Raw genomic sequence first — 19479 nt, 5'->3', positions numbered from 1 at the left:
CTCAAGGAAGGCCCATAGATGAGAAAATTCGAGAAACAAGACATTTCGTGGACACATAACTGATGTTATTGGCTATCCTGATTCTAAAGGAAAGTTCTTTATATTTGAACGTCCAATCATATTTCCAGTCTCTGCTGTCAACTTCAATACCCACTTCCTTTCAAATATGGAGGATTATTCCTGTGATCCTATATTAAAACAGCATCATCTGGAAAATAGCTTCAATACAAATAACACAACTCGGTGATCTTACGAAATTTTTCTTCTTTTGAGATTTTATTTTAATTGTCACTGTTGAAACTGTACAAGAGTTGAGATTTACATTTGTTTTAATTTAAATATCTACAGTATCTATACAGAGAATACAGCATTTACCTCATTCATACATGACAAGCATATTTTCGCGTTTACCTCAAGCATACTAGACACGGGCACATGTCTGATCTACCTCACTCAGTCCTGCACAACTTATCACTCGCACACACATACATCCCAGACACAGAATTCAGGGCCTTTGGTATTTCATTCTTAAAGAAGTTAATTCATTGCTAAACATGAATATTTTCCCACAATGATAAAACCACATACATGTATTAGAAACACCTCTTTCTTGATTTGACAGGTAACAGATATTTGCTACACAGGTGCGATGGTTTCTTGTAGGTTATCTAATATACCTCCGAGGTAAGATGGACTATACTCTCGAGTTGATAAGAAGCCCTACAATATTTGATTTCCATCTAATTCCCACATGTATGTCTAAATGAATTATGACCCATATTCTTGGCCCCTCCTTTTACAACCTGTGTAGGTTTTGTGTTAACACCTTACAACCATGTGTAGTTTTTGTGTTAACACCTTACAACCTGTGTAGGTTTTGTGTTAACACCTTACAACCGTGTGTAGGTTTTGTGTTAACACCTTACAACCATGTGTAGATTTTGTGTTAACACCTTACAACCATGTGTAGGTTTTGTGTAACGCCTTACAACCTGTGTAGGTTTTGTGTTAACACCTTACAACCATTTGTAGGTTTTGTGTTAACACCTTACAACCATTTGTAGGTTTTGTGTAACACCTAACAACCGTGTGTAGGTTTTGTGTAACACCTTACAACCGTGTGTAGGTTTTCTGTTAACACCTTACAACCATGTGTAGGTTTTGTGTTAACACCTAACAACCATTTGTAGGTTTTGTGTAACACCTTACAACCGTTTGTAGGTTTTGTGTAACACCTTACAACCATTTGTAAGTTTGTGTAACACCTTACAACCATGTGTAGGTTTTGTGTTAACACCTTACAACCTGTGTAGGTTTTGTGTTAACACCTTACAACCATGTGTATGTTTTGTGTTAACACCTTACAACCATGTGTAGGTTTTGTGTTAACACCTTACAACCATGTGTAGGTTTTGTGTTAACAACTTTGTGTAATTTCAACATTTCATGAACAATATTGTTTAGCATTTACTTCAACAAAATAAATTTGGATTTCATTATGGTAAATAATTATTTTATAAGACTTTTATCTATGGTACACATGACTGGAACTTGTCTTGTTTATAAATACTTTAACTTATTTATATATTCTTGTGATATTACGTAACTTCTGGTGTAGACTATAATTTTCTTGTTGTACATTTGTCAAATAATAAGTTCCATCCATGTGAAACATGAATATTGATCTCTCCCCGTATATGTTGACACATTCAATATAAATAATAATATCTCTCCAAACATTTACACATGTTAAACATAAATAATGATCCCTCCCCAAACTGACATCCCACTATGTGTAATAAATAGTGTCATACTTCCCCTATTTGTGTACCTGTATAGTTCTTTGACCTAAACACTGTTTATAATTATAAATAAAAAACATTAACAATTCCTCCCTTGTTGTAGTATTGACTCCCATCAAATTTTATATCAAACAAACATCCATAAAAAACTGTTATCAAATACTTCATATTAAATTGTAAAATAATAGGCATGAATGCATAATGTCTTAATAAAAGAATCTCCTTGGAGTCATTCACACTATATAAATAGATTATGAATCTTTTAAAGTAAATGTGTTTTAATGATTGCGGTCTAGGGTTTGGAATACTGATAATTTGTACTAGACCTAACAGCTATCCACACCTTAATTGTGTAGTGTTAATACATAACCCATATCCATTTACATAACACACAACACCCCAGACCAACTCTGTTCTTAATATATTGCACATGAATATGTTAGAATCTTTTAACGGTTAAAATAACTGGGGTTCTGACATTAATATACTTCCTGGGTATTTTAACTCTGCATATAACATGTCAACCAGTACAGAATATATAAGTAAACCTGGATTGTATTAAGGATATATGCTACCTTATAGTGAAATGCTTCATTTATCAAGTGAGTTTCAAACCTTAACGGAATTCAGTAATATCTGGAAATATCTTTGTTAATGATGATTTCGGAGCTGCTTGATTAATAGACACACTTGTGACATTTACAAGAATCCACACAAACAAACATTCTGGTCATTTGTTATTACAAATTATGAAAATTTAGAAATTCCCCAAAAGATGGACAATTTGACGGGCTTTCCACACCTTTGATAAACTTCAGGCAGAAAATATCTTTACGACCTTGAATTAAGGTCATCCATATAAAAAAACTTTAAAGCCGTACATCCCAGCATCCATGTACAGAAACAAAAGATATATCTTTGAGTCATAGTTCATCCAGAAGTCCCATCACGGGATAAATAATGAAGTTAATCATGTTCTTTAAAGTTCTCAAAACAGTTACCACTTATTTTCTAATAAAATATAAGTCAACAACCAGCCCCAGCTCTACAGACTCAACAACCAGCCCCAGCTCTACAGACTCAACAACCAGCCCCAGCTCTACAGACTCAACAACCAGCCCCAGCTCTACAGACTCAACAACCAGCCCCAGCTCTACAGACTCAACAACCAGCCCCAGCTCTACAGACTCCGACTCCTAAACAAGCTGTAAGGTCTTATAATGAACTCATTTTACAACTTTTGTAAAATCAAATTTTTCAATATGAAACTTTAAAGTTGCTTAACGTTTGTAAATTATAGTAGTAAGAACTTGATGTAATATACCAAATATAATGAGAAAGTTGTTTTATGATTTCGAAGATATTAAATTACCGTAAACAAATCCATTTGAGTGAACTTGGATTTGAGTTCAATATCAAATTTGAACATGTTACTGTATTGATGGATTAGCACACAGTTAATACAAGCTAATAGAAAACAATCATTAGAAGCTGTGATTTAGAGTGATTTAGCAAAATACTGACAAGAAATGCACTAAGTTTACAGAGAACTAAAATCTTGTGTGGCAGAAATGAAAACAATACTGGTATTTAGAATATTTTCATGGGAGGACCCCATTTACACACTGATACAGTAATGAACACAATTCCACTTTTAAAATACATCAGAACATCGTTTTGGAAAGATAAAGGATGCACTATTGATTTCAAAGTCAAGTACTACATCATTCTGTAAGAAATGCTCACTGTCTGGTCGTCAAATCTTCTTACCATTGAAACGTCATTGACATGTAAGAACTTTAGTTACCCAGAGATAGCTTTGCTACTGAGGAGTGTACCTAGTGAAAGAAAATGGTAAAAATCAATTAAATGATTTGATAGCTACTGGTTATGCACAAGTGAACAACATGATATGTTGTTATTACAGATTAGAAATGTATTAAGTAGACCCCTATCTATAAATAGTATACCTACAAAGTTAAATAAGGAGACATTAACAAGACTTGTACCCCATGACAACACCTTCACACAACCACTGTAGCAGGGTGCCCAGCCCTTCTGTCACAACTGAACACTTATAGGTATTAAATCCTCCAATCAGAGCACATCTGTGGTTAGTGGGTTTTCTGGATGAAGTGGTCGACAACAGGATGACAGAGAGAGGTCGTGACAGAGAGGTCGTGACTGAGAGAGGTCGTGACAGAGAGGTCGTGACAGAGAGAGGTCGTGACAGAGGGTGTAAACCTGTTACTATCAGGTGTATCCTCACCAAACACTTCTCTAAGCATGCTTTATTAACTCGTAATCACATTTGTCAACCTAATGTATATACTTGGCTATTTTCCATAACTACGTACTGTAAATGTTAAAAAAGTGTACCACAAATTATGTATTAAGATATAAAAATGTTTTTTTCTAAATGTATATTCGATACAAATTACCGTTTTCCTACAATAAAATAAGGTTAATGTGTACAGTATTTGTCCACTCGTAAATATTCTATTTAAAGGATTAACATTTTACAGATAAATTTCTATAGTAACACAAAACATCAATGAATGGATTGCTATAATACTTTCTTAGCTGTGTGAGGACAATGTTTAAGTCATACTCAAGGAATCATATAACATCACAATGTTCACCATAACACAAGCAACGACAGCTAGACATTAACATGTAAACAAACATCATCTCAGGCAGTGAAATACTTATTGCAATTGAAAAGGGACATTGTTTGACCCTGTCACCCTCTATAATTCAACAGGGATATCCCAATATCGTCGGGGACATCCCTACCTCAAAAGGGACATCCCGATATTGTCAGGAACATGTCTACTTCAACAGGAACATCCCTACCTCAACAGGGACATCCCGATATTGTCGGGAACATGTCTACTTCAACAGGAACATCCCTTACTTGATACCGACATCCTTAAATTGTTGAGGACATCAATAACTTAAAAGGAACATCCATTATTGTCAGTGACATCGCTAACTCGACAGGGATATACTCCCTAATTTGTCCTTGTGGTGACAAGACCTTTCCAATTCCTATTTTAATTAAAGGCAAGCACGGTAACATTACGGGAACAAATCACAGTCTTAACTCATATACAAAACCAATACATTTTGTGTTTCTCAATTTTCACATGATTTTGGTATTTGAACACTTCATATTTTTTAATGCTTATAAAAATTGCAGTAGAATACAAAATATTGATTTCAAATGAAATATGAAACCAAGAACAATGTATTGTAGTGGAATAATGAGTATGTTAGGTTTGGGTGTATAAGGCTGGACATGTTCATACCTTAGAACCTTTCTATGGTACATCTCATACATCCTTTCTCTTGCTTGCTAATAACACACTTGAATGATTCGGAATAAAAAATAAATAAGAAAAATTTTATGCACTAGAACCCAATACTTTTGTTTTCAACAACCATGTACAGCGTACTACAACGCATTATCATTTGGACTGACATAATTACACTTAAAAAAGTAATGTATAAATCTGAGAATCATTGTACTGAGAAATCTCACTAACCAATGTGTATATCACAATATAAAACAGTAAGTTCATCCAATCCTGCAGGCTTTACTTTCTCGTTCAGCAGGTGCTCATCAGTCTTCTAACATACTCTCAGTAATTAAATGACACCAAAGAGAACTTAATGTTTAAATCTACAGCATAACTTTTTAATTTACCAATAAGTTTTGAAAATTGAACTACAATTATTAAATTCTTACCTACAATAGATAAAGAGATGGATTTGTTTAGTAATTGCGAGGTCACATGATCATATGTATCAACTGATGTGAGATCATGTGACAATTATCACATGACCTAAAGTGGTCTAGGCAGCACTTTTCTATTTTAAGCACATGTTTTCTGAGTTTTGTTTAACTGTCAAGATGCACTGGACAAAAGTATGTTACATGGTCAGTTAGGACAGTTAGAAACTGTTGACTAGAGCTTCAATCGAAATCTGACACCTCTGTCTGGATTAGGAGTAAATCTGACACCTCTGTCTGGTTTAGGAGCAAGATCCTACTCTATATCTCAAGTGTGTGTTATCGCCTTTCATAATCTCTTTCAGAGATAAATGTACTCTGTTACACACGTGCAGTGTACATGAGGATCTCGTCAGAGGAAACACAGACTTGGACGCCCACAGCTTAAACTGTGCCCTCCCTCAGATTTTGAGAGACAAGTTTCCTGGGCCTTGAGACACGAAACCATCACTGCAGTGAGATATGTCTATAGCCTCCAATGTAACGTGTGGAGACAATTTGTTATAATGTCTTAGGTATAGTATAATCTCATATAACGCTCGCTGGCAATTTTTCAAAAACGTCATTTTTGCCAGGTTGCGCACTGCCACGTCTCCTTGGTAATGTAGGGTGTTCTGGACAGCCACTGTTCATAAGAAGCTCCACACAGTCTGTTGATCCCGAGCTCTTTGCGTACCAAAGTGCATTCCTCCCTTCATGGTCCACCACCTTTACGTTAGCACTGTACTGTAACACAAAGCAGAGGCCAATAAGGAATCAGGTTTATAATATATCCCATGGAAATGTTGGCTACAGCTTGATCAAGAAGTAAAAGGTTATTAATGTTATTCACTTAAAGCCTGAAAAGATGCTAGATATATACTACAGGTTGTAAAGTTAAATTCACAAAGACTCCATATTCAAACGAACACATCAATGAAGTCCTCATCTTGTTGAACTGTAAACATACTTACTTTAGCAGTTATCTTTTTGTACACTTTTCCCATGGGAACCATTGCAGAAATTTATATTGAGCTACCAGGTAATTACATTTTCTATAGCAAATGATATAGGTGTGTTAATTATATCATTGCGCCAATATATTTAATTTGGTATGTGCTAAAAGAAGAGTGCACAAAGATTGGTATATTTACAGTAAGCTTAAACTAATATTTCTGTATGAGGTCTATTTATGTAAGTTTATTTTTTGATGATGGAGAAATAAAAATTATTCAACCTGGAGCAAAAAAGTACTGAATGATACCTGCCTTTTGTTGAATAATCTAACTTAAGCAAAATATTGTGAAATGATTCATCTAAATAAGACTAGCTAATTGTATACTTACCATCCATTTGTCATTGAATTGTGCTATTGTGCTATAATACATTAAGTTGTGTATTTTAGGGAAAAAAAGAAGAATGGAAACAAAAATTTGAAAGTTGTATTACCCAAAGAAGCAACTGCACATAGACAACATTGCCAAGAGCAGCTGCAATATGCAAGGCAGTTCGACCATCATCTTTGCTGTAGGGTGCATTGATGTCCTCTGCCGTGCTGTGACCAAGCACTAGTACAATGTTTCTGATGTCCTCCCGAACCAATGCATCAATAAGTTGCTGAAGAGTTCAAAAAAATAATCTCAAATTTGACACAAAATTTAAAGGAATTCAATCAAAGCAATCTTATAGAAGAGGCCCAGTGGGCCTGTATTGCTCACTTGGCTCTACAGCAACTTCGAAATGTATCTAGGCTTTTCTGCAGATACTATGCTGATTACCACTTTATTCAAATATCAGAGTAGGTTAGGTTTATTCATGTCAATAAATTGTCTAGACCTTCATTCCAGCATACTATTGGCCTAATATTAGGCCTTGAAGTCTCTTGACTATTGAGAAATCATTGCTTAAAGATTTTAGCCTTTTTGACCCCTATGACCTTTAATATAGGTCAAGGCTATTGGTTTAAAGACTCAGTGCTTTATATGATTGCTTTTGTTTTACCTATTACACCTGTAAGCTTACCTGGTTGAGAGAGATATCAAGGTAAGGAGCTGGTGGTAAGAACTCTTTTGTATCATATTTGGCTCGAATCCATCGCTCTTTTTCTTCTCTGAAAGACAATCAGAAACAAGTTTTGAATTTGAACAGAAAAGTCAGAATTATCAATGTAAAGATGATGGAACTGTAGGAGGAAATGGATCTGCTACTTGTAGTTTTCAATGTTGCTGAGGATATACCCAAATCTGATTGTGTGTGTGGCTACATGGAGAGATGTCCTAATGAACATGGGTTAGCCATGGCATATGATGCTAGGGATATACAGGGTGGATGGGTACAGAGGGTATTGGTTCTATGGACTTGCCCGGATAAACACAGATAGAGTAACCCAGATAAACACAGATAGAGTAACCCAGATAAACACAGATAGAGTAACCCAGATAAACACAGATAGAGTACAATCATTAAGACCTAAACAGATAAATAATCAAAGCTTGGGATTGGTTTTGAGACTGTTCAATAGAAGGCTAGCGACAGTAACTGGGACTTTAAGAGGAGTGGGTAAAGACTGGTTAAGTTTGGTTCAAGGCTCCGAACTGCGAGAAGAACAAGGGCCCAATGGGCCCAAATCGCTCACCTGCAATGCAGTGATCTTTTCATATATGGATCCTGCAGTTATTTGAAAGCATGCTACAGGACCAATATAATGTCTCTCTGCACTTTGGCTTTTCACTAAAAGTCATTTAAAGATTTAAGCATACTTGATCGACGTGACCTTGAATGAAGGTCAAGGTCATTCATTTGAACAAACTTGGTAGCCCTTCACCCCAGCATGCTACAGACCCAATATCAACTCCCTGGGACTCTTGGTTATTGAGAAGAAGTTGTTTAAAGATTTTAGCCTTTTTGACCCCTGTGACCTTGAATGAAGGTCAAGGTCATTCATTTGAACAAACTTGGTAGCCCTTTACCCCAGCATGCTACAGACCCAATATCAACTCTCTGGGACTCTTGGTTATTGAGAAGAAGTCGTTTAAAGATTTTAGCCTTTTTGACTCCTGTGACCTTGAATGAAAGTCAAGGTCATTCATTTGAACAAACTTGGTAGCCCTTCACCCCAGCATGCTACAGGCCAAATATTAGGTCTCTGGGACTCTTGGTTATTGAGAAGAAGTCGTTTAAAGATTTTAGCCTTTTTGACTCCTGTGACCTTGAATGAAAGTCAAGGTCATTCATTTGAACAAACTTGGTAGCCCTTCACCCCAGCATGCTACAGACCCAATATCAACTCCCTAGGACTCTTGGTTATTGAGAAGAAGTTGTTTAAAGATTTTAGCCTTTTTGACTCCTGTGACCTTGAATGAAAGTCAAGGTCATTCATTTGAACAAACTTGGTAGCCCTTCACCCCAGCATGCTACAGGCCAAATATTAGGTCTCTGGGACTGTTGGTTATTGAGAAGAAGTCGTTTAAAGATTTTAGCCTTTTTGACTCCTGTGACCTTGAATGAAAGTCAAGGTCATTCATTTGAACAAACTTGGGAGCCCTTCACCCCAGCATGCTACAGGCCAAATATTAGGCCTCTGGGACTGTTGGTTATCGAGAAGAAGTCGTTTAAAGATTTTAGCCTTTTTGGCCCCTGTGACCTTGAATGAAGGTCAAGGCCATTCATTTGAACAAACTAGGTAGCCCTTCATCCCAGCATGCTACAGACCCAATATCAACTCCCTGGGACTGTTGGTTATTGAGAAGAAGTCGTTTGAAGATTTTAGCCTTTTTGACCCCTGTGACCTTGAATGAAGGTCAAGGTCATTCATTTGAACAAACTTGGTAGCCCTTCACCCCAGCATGCTACAGGCCAAATATTAGGTCTCTGGGACTCTTGGTTATTGAGAAGAAGTCGTTTAAAGATTTTAGCCTTTTTGACTCCTGTGACCTTGAATGAAAGTCAAGGTCATTCATTTGAACAAACTTGGTAGCCCTTCACCCCAGCATGCTACAGACCCAATATCAACTCCCTAGGACTCTTGGTTATTGAGAAGAAGTTGTTTAAACATTTTAGCCTTTTTGACCCCTGTGACCTTGAATGAAGGTCAAGGTCATTCATTTGAACAAACTTGGTAGCCCTTTACCCCAGCATGCTACAGACCCAATATCAACTCCCTGAGACTCTTGGTTATTGAGAAGAAGTCGTTTAAAAGATTTTAGCCTTTTTGACTCCTGTGACCTTGAATGAAAGTCAAGGTCATTCATTTGAACAAACTTGGGAGCCCTTCACCCCAGCATGCTACAGGCCAAATATTAGGTCTCTGGGACTCTTGGTTATTGAGAAGAAGTCGTTTAAAGATTTTAGCCTTTTTGACTCCTGTGACCTTGAATGAAAGTCAAGGTCATTCATTTGAACAAACTTGGGAGCCCTTCACCCCAGCATGCTACAGGCCAAATATTAGGCCTCTGGGACTCTTGGTTATTGAGAAGAAGTCGTTTAAAGATTTTAGCCTTTTTGACTCCTGTGACCTTGAATGACGGTCAAGGTCATTCATTTGAACAAACTTGGTAGCCCTTCACCCCAGCATGCTACAGACCCAATATCAACTCCCTGGGACTCTAGGTTATTGAGAAGAAGTCGTTTAAAGATTTTAGCCTTTTTGACCCCTGTGACCTTGAATGAAAGTCAAGGTCATTCATTTGAACAAACTTGGTAGCCCTTCACCCGAGCATGCTACAGACCCAATATCAACTCCCTGGGACTCTTGGTTATTGAGAAGAAGTCGTTTAAAGATTTTAGCCTTTTTGACTCCTGTGACCTTGAATGAAAGTCAAGGTCATTCATTTGAACAAACTTGGTAGCCCTTCACCCCAGCATGCTACAGACCCAATATCAAGTCCCTGGGACTCTTGGTTATTGAGAAGAAGTCGTTTAAAGATTTTAGCCTTTTTGACTCCTGTGACCTTGAATGAAGGTCAAGGTCATTCATTTGAACAAACTTGGTAGCCCTTCACCCCAGCATGCTACAGACCCAATATCAAGTCCCTGGGTCTTTTGGCTATTTAGAAGAAGTCGTCTAATTTTTTTTTAGCCTTTTTGACTCCTGTGACCTTGAATGAAAGTCAAGGTCATTCATTTGAACAAACTTGGTAGCCCTTTACCCCAGCATGCTACAGACCCAATATCAACTCCCTGGGACTGTTGGTTGTTGAGAAGAAGTCGTTTGAAGATTTTAGCCTTTTTGACTCCTGTGACCTTGAATGAAGGTCAAGGTCATTCATTTGAACAAACTTGGTAGCCCTTCACCCCAGCATGCTACAGGCCCAATATTAGGTCTCTAGGCCTTTTGGTTATTGAGAAGAAGTTGCTTGAATGGAAAGTTGACGCCGGACGGACGGCCGGACGGCCGGACGGACGACGGACGCCGCGCCACGGCATAAGCTCACTTGCCCTTCGGGCAGGTGAGCTAAAAACTGAGTCTGTTTTAGAGGGCCTACCTTGGTGAAGATGGGCTGGGTTTGTTTTGGAGGATTTACCTGGGCTAAGTTGGGCTGGGTTTGTTTTGGAGGACTTACCTGGGCGAAGATGGGCTGGGTTTGTTTTGGAGGACCTACTGGGTGAAGATGGGCTGGGTTTGTTTTGGAGGACCTACTGGGTGAAGATGGGCTGGGTTTGTTTTGGAGGACCTACTGGGTGAAGATGGGCTGGGTTTGTTTTGGAGGATTTACCTAGGCGAAAATGGGCTGGGTTTGTTTTGGAGGACCTACTGGGTGAAGATGGGTTGGGTTTGTTTTGGGAGAATTTACCTGGGCTAAGATGGGCTGGTTTTGTTTTGGAGGACCTACTGGGTGAAGATGGACTGGGTTTGTTTTGGAGGACCTACTGGGTGAAGATGGGTTGGGTTTGTTTTGGGAGAATTTACCTGGGCGAAGATGGGCTGGGTTTGTTTTGGAGGACTTACCTGGGCGAAGATGGGCTGGGTTTGTTTTGGTGGACTTACTGGGTGAAGATGGGCTGGGTTTGTTTTGGAGGACCTACTGGGTGAAGATGGACTGGGTTTGTTTTGGAGAGTTTACCTGGACTAAGATAGGCTGGGCTTGTTTTGGAGGACTTACCTGGGTGAAGATGGGCTGGGTTTGTTTTGGAGGACTTACTGGGTGAAGATGGGCTGGGTTTGTTTTGGAGGACCTACTGGGTGAAGATGGACTGGGTTTGTTTTGGAGGACCTACTGGGCGAAGATGGGCTGGTTTTGGAGGACTTGATTGGGCAAAGATGGGCTGTGTTTGTTTTGGAGGACTTACCTGGGCGAAGATGGGCTGGGTTTGTTTTGGAGGACTTACTGGGTGAAAATGGGCTGGGTCTGTTTTGGAGGACTTACCTGGACTAAGATAGGCTGGGCTTGTTTTGGAGGACTTACCTGGGCGAAGATGGGCTGGGTTTGGTTCTGCCCTTTAGGTGGGCCTCCCAAACACTATTTGCTGTAGAATTCCCTATTGAAATCATAACTTTAGTGAGGTCTGGTCTGAAAGTAGAAATGAAGCTATATAAATAAGCTGGGATACTTAGAGCTTTCCATTATCCATCAGTAGGTGATCATGATGTCCTACTTGAAAATATGGAGACATTTACAGTCATTTATTTATAGATTTAGTCATGAAGTGTTAAGTCAAAAGAAGAACACACTGATGGTGAGTTTATAGTTGATAAAGTAAAACAGATGGTGAATTTATAGCTGATAAAGTCACACTGATGGTGAGTTTATAGTTGATAAAGTCACACTGATGGTGAGTTTATTGCTGATAAAGTCACACTGATGGTGAGTTTATTGCTGATAAAGTCACACTGATGGTGAGTTTATTGCTGATAAAGTCACACTGATGGTGAGTTTATAGTTGATAAAGTCACACTGATGGTGAGTTTATAGTTGATAAAGTCACACTGATGGTGAGTTTATAGATGATAAAGTCAAACAGATGGTGAGTTTATTGTTGATAAAGTCACACTGATGGTGAGTTTATAGTTGATAAAGTCACACTGATGGTGAGTTTATTGTTGATAAAGTCACACTGATGGTGAGTTTATTGTTGATAAAGTTACACTGATGGTGAGTTTATTGTTGATAAAGTCACACTGATGGTGAGTTTATAGTTGATAAAGTCACACTGATGGTGAGTTTACAGTTGATAAAGTCACACTGATGGTGAGTTTATTGTTGATAAAGTCACACTGATGGTGAGTTTATTGTTGATAAAGTCACACTGATGGTGAGTTTATAGTTAATAAAGTAAAACAGATGGTGAGTTTATAGTTGATAAAGTCACACAGATGGTGAGTTTATTGTTGATAAAGTCACACAGATGGTGAGTTTATAGTTGATAAAGTCAAACAGATGGTGAGTTTATTGTTGATAAAGTCACACTGATGGTGAGTTTATAGTTGATAAAGTCACACTGATGGTGAGTTTATAGTTTATAAAGTCACACTGATGGTGAGTTTATAGTTGTTAAAGTCACACTGATGGTGAGTTTATTGTTGATAAAGTCACACTGATGGTGAGTTTATAGTTGATAAAGTCACTGATGGTGAGTTTATTGTTGATAAAGTCACACTGATGGTGAGTTTATTGTTGATAAAGTAAAACAGATGGTGAGTTTATAATTTATAAAGTCACACTGGTGGTGAGTTTATAGTTGATAAAGTCACACTGATGGTGAGTTTATTGTTGATAAAGTCACACTGATGGTGAGTTTATAGTTGATAAAGTCACACTGATGGTGAGTTTATAGTTGATAAAGTCACACTGATGGTGAGTTTATAGTTGATAAAGTCACACTGATGGTGAGTTTATAGCTGATAAAGTCACACTGATGGTGAGTTTATAGTTTATAAAGTCACACTGATGGTGAGTTTATTGCTGATAAAGTCACACTGATGGTGAGTTTATTGTTGATAAAGTCACACTGATGGTGAGTTTATTGTTGATAAAGTCACACTGATGGTGAGTTTATTGTTGATAAAGTCACACTGATGGTGATTTTATAGTTGATTAAGTCACACTGATGGTGAGTTTATAATTGATAAAGTCACACTGATGGTGAGTTTATTGTTGATAAAGTCACACTGATTCGAGTTTATTGTTGATAAAGTCACACTGATGGTGAGTTTATAGTTGATAAAGTCACACTGATGGTTAGTTTATTGTTGATAAAGTCACACTGATGGTGAGTTTATTGTTGATAAAGTCACACTGATGGTGAGTTTATAGTTGATAAAGTCACACTGATGGTGAGTTTATAGTTGATAAAGTCACACTGATGGTGAGTTTATTGTTGATAAAGTCACACTGATGGTGAGTTTATAGTTGATAAAGTCACACTGATGGTGAGTTTATAGAAGATAAAGTCACACTGATGGTGAGTTTATAGTTGATAAAGTCACACTGATGGTGAGTTTATAGTTGATAAAGTCACACTGATGGTGAGTTTATTGTTGATAAAGTCACACTGATGGTGAGTTTATAGTTGATAAAGTCACACTGATGGTGAGTTTATAGTTGATAAAGTCACACTGATGGTGAGTTTATAGTTGATAAAGTCACACTGATGGTGAGTTTATAGTTGATAAAGTCAAACAGATGGTGAGTTTATTGTTGATAAAGTCACACTGATGGTGAGTTTATAGTTGATAAAGTCACACTGATGGTGAGTTTATAGTTGATAAAGTCACACTGATGGCGAGTTTATAGTTGATAAAGTCACACTGATGGCGAGTTTATAGTTGATAAAGTCACACTGATGGTGAGTTTATTGTTGATAAAGTCACACTGATGGTGAGTTTATAGTTGATAAAGTCACACTGATGGTGAGTTTATAGTTGATAAAGTCACACTGATGGTGAGTTTATAGTTGATAAAGTCACACTGATGGTGAGTTTATTGTTGATAAAGTCACACTGATGGTGAGTTTATAGTTGATAAAGTCACACTGATGGTGAGTTTATAGTTGATAAAGTCACACTGATGGCGAGTTTATAGTTGATAAAGTCACACTGATGGCGAGTTTATTGTTGATAAAGTCACACTGATGGCGAGTTTATTGTTGATAAAGTCACACTGATGGTGAGTTTATAGTTGATAAAGTCACACTGATGGCGAGTTTATAGTTGATAAAGTCACACTGATGGTGAGTTTATTGTTGATAAAGTCACACTGATGGTGAGTTTATAGTTGATAAAGTCACACTGATGGTGAGTTTATAGTTGATAAAGTCACACTGATGGTGAGTTTATAGTTGATAAAGTCACACTGATGGTGAGTTTATAGTTGATAAAGTCACACTGATGTTGAGTTTATTGTTGATAAAGTCACACTGATGGTGAGTTTATAGTTGATAAAGTCACACTGGTGGTGAGTTTATAGTTGATAAAGTCACACTGATGGTGAGTTTATAGTTGATAAAGTCACACTGATGGTGAGTTTATTGTTGATAAAGTCACACTGATGGTGAGTTTATAGTTGATAAAGTCACACTGATGGTGAGTTTATAGTTGATAAAGTCACACTGATGGTGAGTTTATAGTTGATAAAGTCACACTGATGGTGAGTTTATAGTTGATAAAGTCACACTGATGGCGAGTTTATAGTTGATAAAGTCACACTGATGGTGAGTTTATTGTTGATAAAGTCACACTGATGCTGAGTTTATAGTTGATAAAGTCACACTGATGGTGAGTTTATTGCTGATAAAGGTACACTGATTCGAGTTTATTGTTGATAAAGTCACACTGATGGTGAGTTTATAGATGATAAAGTCACACTGATGGTGAGTTTATAGATGATAAAGTCACACTGATGGTGAGTTTATAGTTGATAAAGTCACACTGATGGTGAGTTTATAGTTGATAAAGTCACACTGATGGTGAGTTTATTGTTGATAAAGTCACACTGATTCGAGTTTATTGTTGATAAAGTCACACTGATGGTGAGTTTATTGTTTATTACTAAACTTTAAAATAATTCACAGACAATATGTGATACTTAAAAATATTCAGTTGTAGATTAAGTCATATAGAGAACTCTCTTGTTTGGGATGAGATACCCGGTATATCATTTTAGTGTTAACATTATTTTGAATGATGCTTGTTATAAAAACAGCAATTGGAAACTATTTGTGAGCTTTTTTTCACTCTTTACTTGACAAAAGAAAAATGCTTTCCAAAGCTGGCAAAGACAGTTTTCAGTTGCTGTGTGATAATTATCTTTTAAAAGCTGTCGTCCAGGAACAGACATTCTGAGGGAGAAAAGAGATACTTACGGCCATTCATCTAAGTCCAGTGACCTTACTCTGGACAGATGTGTTCCCAAATTTCTATGTATCCCTGAACATTCTATACAGATAAGGGTTCCTAAGTTTAAGCTTGCCCAGTCTGGATCTGAAGGAGAGGTACATACAGTAGAGGTTAGTAATGCAGTAATGTGTAAACTTACTATACAGGATAAAAACCTACTACCCAATCATTTCAGTAATATCATGTGATGTTTTGTATACACGTTCCTGTGTATGTTGATACAGTTAACATGCAGATCTGGTCATGCCAAATTCAAAGTCATAACAAGATCTTTTTAAGACCTGAAACAGTTTTTGTAATGACCGATGATCACACTTTATGGGAGATTTCAACACTTTACCCATTCTTGGGGATCTATCAATGTGATTCTCATGTAAAATTTAATCTTTGAATTATGAAATTTACTTGCAATATGACAAAATACAGAGATGCTCTTCAAATCTGGCTGGGAAGTAAATTTCGCCACATTGAATTATCTATGTCATTACATATAGGAAATATAATGAATCATCTTTTCAAGGACTTTTCAAGACCATTGCAGGGCTTCAAGTCGAAGGACTTTTCAAGACCATTGCAGGGCTTCAAGTCGAAGGAATTTTCAAGACCATTGCAGGGATTCAAGTCGAAGGACTTTTCAAGACCATTGCAGGGATTCAAGTCTTTTTCAAGGTCACATAGCAAACTAATTTCAAGGACCTTTAAGTTCAAGGTAGTATGAATCCTGATTTTTTAAAAAATTTCCAATCCATTGTGAAACACTGCCAACATATCTATCAGACAATCATACTTACTTGGTGCCCCACAATCAGCACATGCACTATTGCCTCTTGAGTTGCGCATGGTGGGTATTGTGTCTGGATCTGTGGCAGACATTTTCTTTGTTTTACAGCTCTCGTTTCCTTGTAGAGCTGTGAATATTTGTTGTTCTATTGCTGTGATCCAGTCATCTCTCTCCTGAAAATCATTTAAAGTCAACTACTTAACACATGCAATTTGTCCTATGCTACCTAGTTACGATTGTATATATTGTAACTGATGCTAACAACTGAATACACTAATAAACTCTTCTTGGCTGTGAAGATATCACTTTAGCTTTTGATACCCAAGACTATTTTAATATAGGTTGCTGACATGCTATAACATATACAAGAGGCCCAGAGGGCCTGTATCGCTCACCTAGATTTCATGAGATATGAAACAAGAATGATGATTAAGTATATTGTCACTGGTATTGCTATGTCAATATATCATAGGCATTTTATATGGGTACGTGAGGTTTTTATGCCAAAAATGCATTAATCCATGAAATGAAATTGACTTTTGGCGCAACCCCAGATGCTACCACACAAATGTGAGCGATATCCATTGCTTAGTTTCAGAAAAGAAGTTGTTTAAACCAATTGACCCCTTTTGACCCCGCCCTCTGCACCCTGGGGTCAGTTCCTTCCGTTATAAAATTTTGAATCCCTAACAAAAAGGATGCTACCAGTCAAATATGAGCTGTTTCATAGAAGTTGTTCATATCAATTTAGCCAAATTGACCCTTTTTGGCCCCACCCCTAAGTCCCCTGGGGGGGGGGGTCAACCCCAAAATTTGTACAATTTTGAATCCCCACCCCATGACCATGCTACCATACAAATGTGAGTGATATCCATTTCGTCAATTCTGCCAAAATGACCCCTTTTGGCCCCGCCTCTTAGCTCCCCGGGGGTCAGCTCTGTCATTTATACAGTTTTGAATCCCTACCCCGGGGGTTGAAGCAGGCAAATATGAGCGATATCCATAGCTTAGTTTCAGAGAAGAAGTTGTTTATATCAATTTAGCCAAATTGACCCCTTTTGGCCCCGCCCCTCAGGCCCCCGTGGGGTCAGCCTTACCATTTGTACAATTTTGAATCCCCACCCCATACTGATGCTACCAGGCAAATATGAGCAATATCCATTGCTCGGTTTCAGAGGAGAAGTCGTTTATATCAATATAGCCCAATTGACCACATTTGGCCCCGCCCCTCAGGCCCCCGTGGGGTCAGCCTCACCATTTGTACAATTTTGAATCCCCATCTCATAGTGATGCTACCAGGCAAATATGAGCAATATCCATTGCTTGGTTTCAGAGAAGAAGTCGTTGATATAAATATAGGTATATTGACCCATTTTGGCCCCGCCCTCAGGCCCCCGTGGGGTCAGCCTCACCATTTGTACAATTTTGAATCCCCACCCCATACTGATGCTACCAGGCAAATATGAGCAATATCCATTGCTCGGTTTCAGAGGAGAAGTCGTTTATATCAATATAGCCCAATTTACCACATTTGGCCCCGCCCCTCAGGCCCCCGTGGGGTCAGCCTCACCATTTGTACAATTTTGAATCCCCATCTCATAGTGATGCTACCAGGCAAATATGAGCAATATCCATTGCTTGGTTTCAGAGAAGAAGTCGTTGATATAAATATAGGTATATTGACCCATTTTGGCCCCGCCCTCAGGCCCCCGTGGGGTCAGCCTCACCATTTGTACAATTTTGAATCCCCATCTCATAGTGATGCTACCAGGCAAATAGGAGCGATATCCTTTGCTTGGTTTCAGAGAAGAAGTCGTTTATATTAATATAGCCAAATTGACCCCTTTTGGCCCCGCCCCTCAGACCCCTGGGGGGTCAGCCCCACCATTTGTACAATTTTGAGTCCACACCCCATAGGGATGCTTCTGACAAAATTTCGTCAAATTCTGATCAGTGGTTATGAAGAAGAAGTCAATTGTTGACGGACGGACGGACGACGGACGACGGACGACAGACGACGGACGACGGACGACGGACGCAACGGTATGGCATAAGCTCACCTTGGTCCTTCGGACCAGGTGAGCTAATAATAGAATACTGTGTAATTTTAAGTTCAGTATGATCAACTGTAAAAGTTACCAGGTTCTTACCTCATGGTTGTTAGCCTCAAAGTGCCACTGTTTGTTTTCTAGAGACACTATCATAAATTCATAGCCATCAGATTCTGAAACGAAAATTAGAATATAATTATGACATTGACCTGTGGTGTATATCATGTGACATTGACCTGTGGGTGTAGATAATGTGACATTGACCCCTGGGTGTATATCATGTGAGATTGACCCCTGGGTGTATATCATGTGACATTGACCTGTGGGTGTAGATAATGTGACATTGACCTGTGGGTGTAGATAATGTGACATTGACCTGAGTGTAGATCATGTGACATTGACCTGAGTGTAGATCATGTGACATTGACATGTGGGTGTAGATCATGTGACATTGACCTGAGTGTAGATCACGTGACATTGACATGTGGGTGTAGATCATGTGACATTGACCTGAGTGTAGATCATGTGACATTGACATGTAGGTGTAGATCATGTGACATTGACCTGAGTGTAGATCATGTGACATTGACCTGTAGGTGTAGATCATGTGACATTGACCTGTAGGTGTAGATCACGTGACATTGACATGTGGGTGTAGATCATGTGACATTGACCTGAGTGTAGATCATGTGACATTGACCTGAGTGTAGATCATGTGACATTGACCTGAGTGTAGA

At 38.1% G+C, this 19479-nt stretch overlaps 1 protein-coding gene across 12 annotated transcripts in view; it reads right to left on the bottom strand.

Moving 5' to 3' along the window:
• Positions 1-249: 249 nt before the first annotated feature.
• LOC117317544 (centaurin-gamma-1A-like) overlaps positions 250-19479 on the bottom strand; it is a 114917-nt gene continuing 95687 nt past the window's right edge. For all 12 annotated transcript variants that reach the window (XM_033872362.1, XM_033872370.1, XM_033872405.1 and 9 more), the window contains 7 exons: positions 18842-18915; positions 16702-16864; positions 15877-15994; positions 11982-12086; positions 7600-7687; positions 7027-7194; positions 250-6324 (listed from right to left, as the gene is read on the bottom strand). In XM_033872362.1, the coding sequence (XP_033728253.1) occupies positions 6127-6324; positions 7027-7194; positions 7600-7687; positions 11982-12086; positions 15877-15994; positions 16702-16864; positions 18842-18915 (914 nt within the window). In that variant the 3' untranslated portion in view covers positions 250-6126. The remainder of the gene's footprint in view (positions 6325-7026; positions 7195-7599; positions 7688-11981; positions 12087-15876; positions 15995-16701; positions 16865-18841; positions 18916-19479) is intronic.

Source organism: Pecten maximus, chromosome 2 (assembly GCF_902652985.1).
Source record: "Pecten maximus chromosome 2, xPecMax1.1, whole genome shotgun sequence".
NCBI lineage: Eukaryota > Metazoa > Mollusca > Bivalvia > Pectinida > Pectinidae > Pecten > Pecten maximus.
This window is presented reverse-complemented; position numbering and strand designations above follow the sequence as displayed.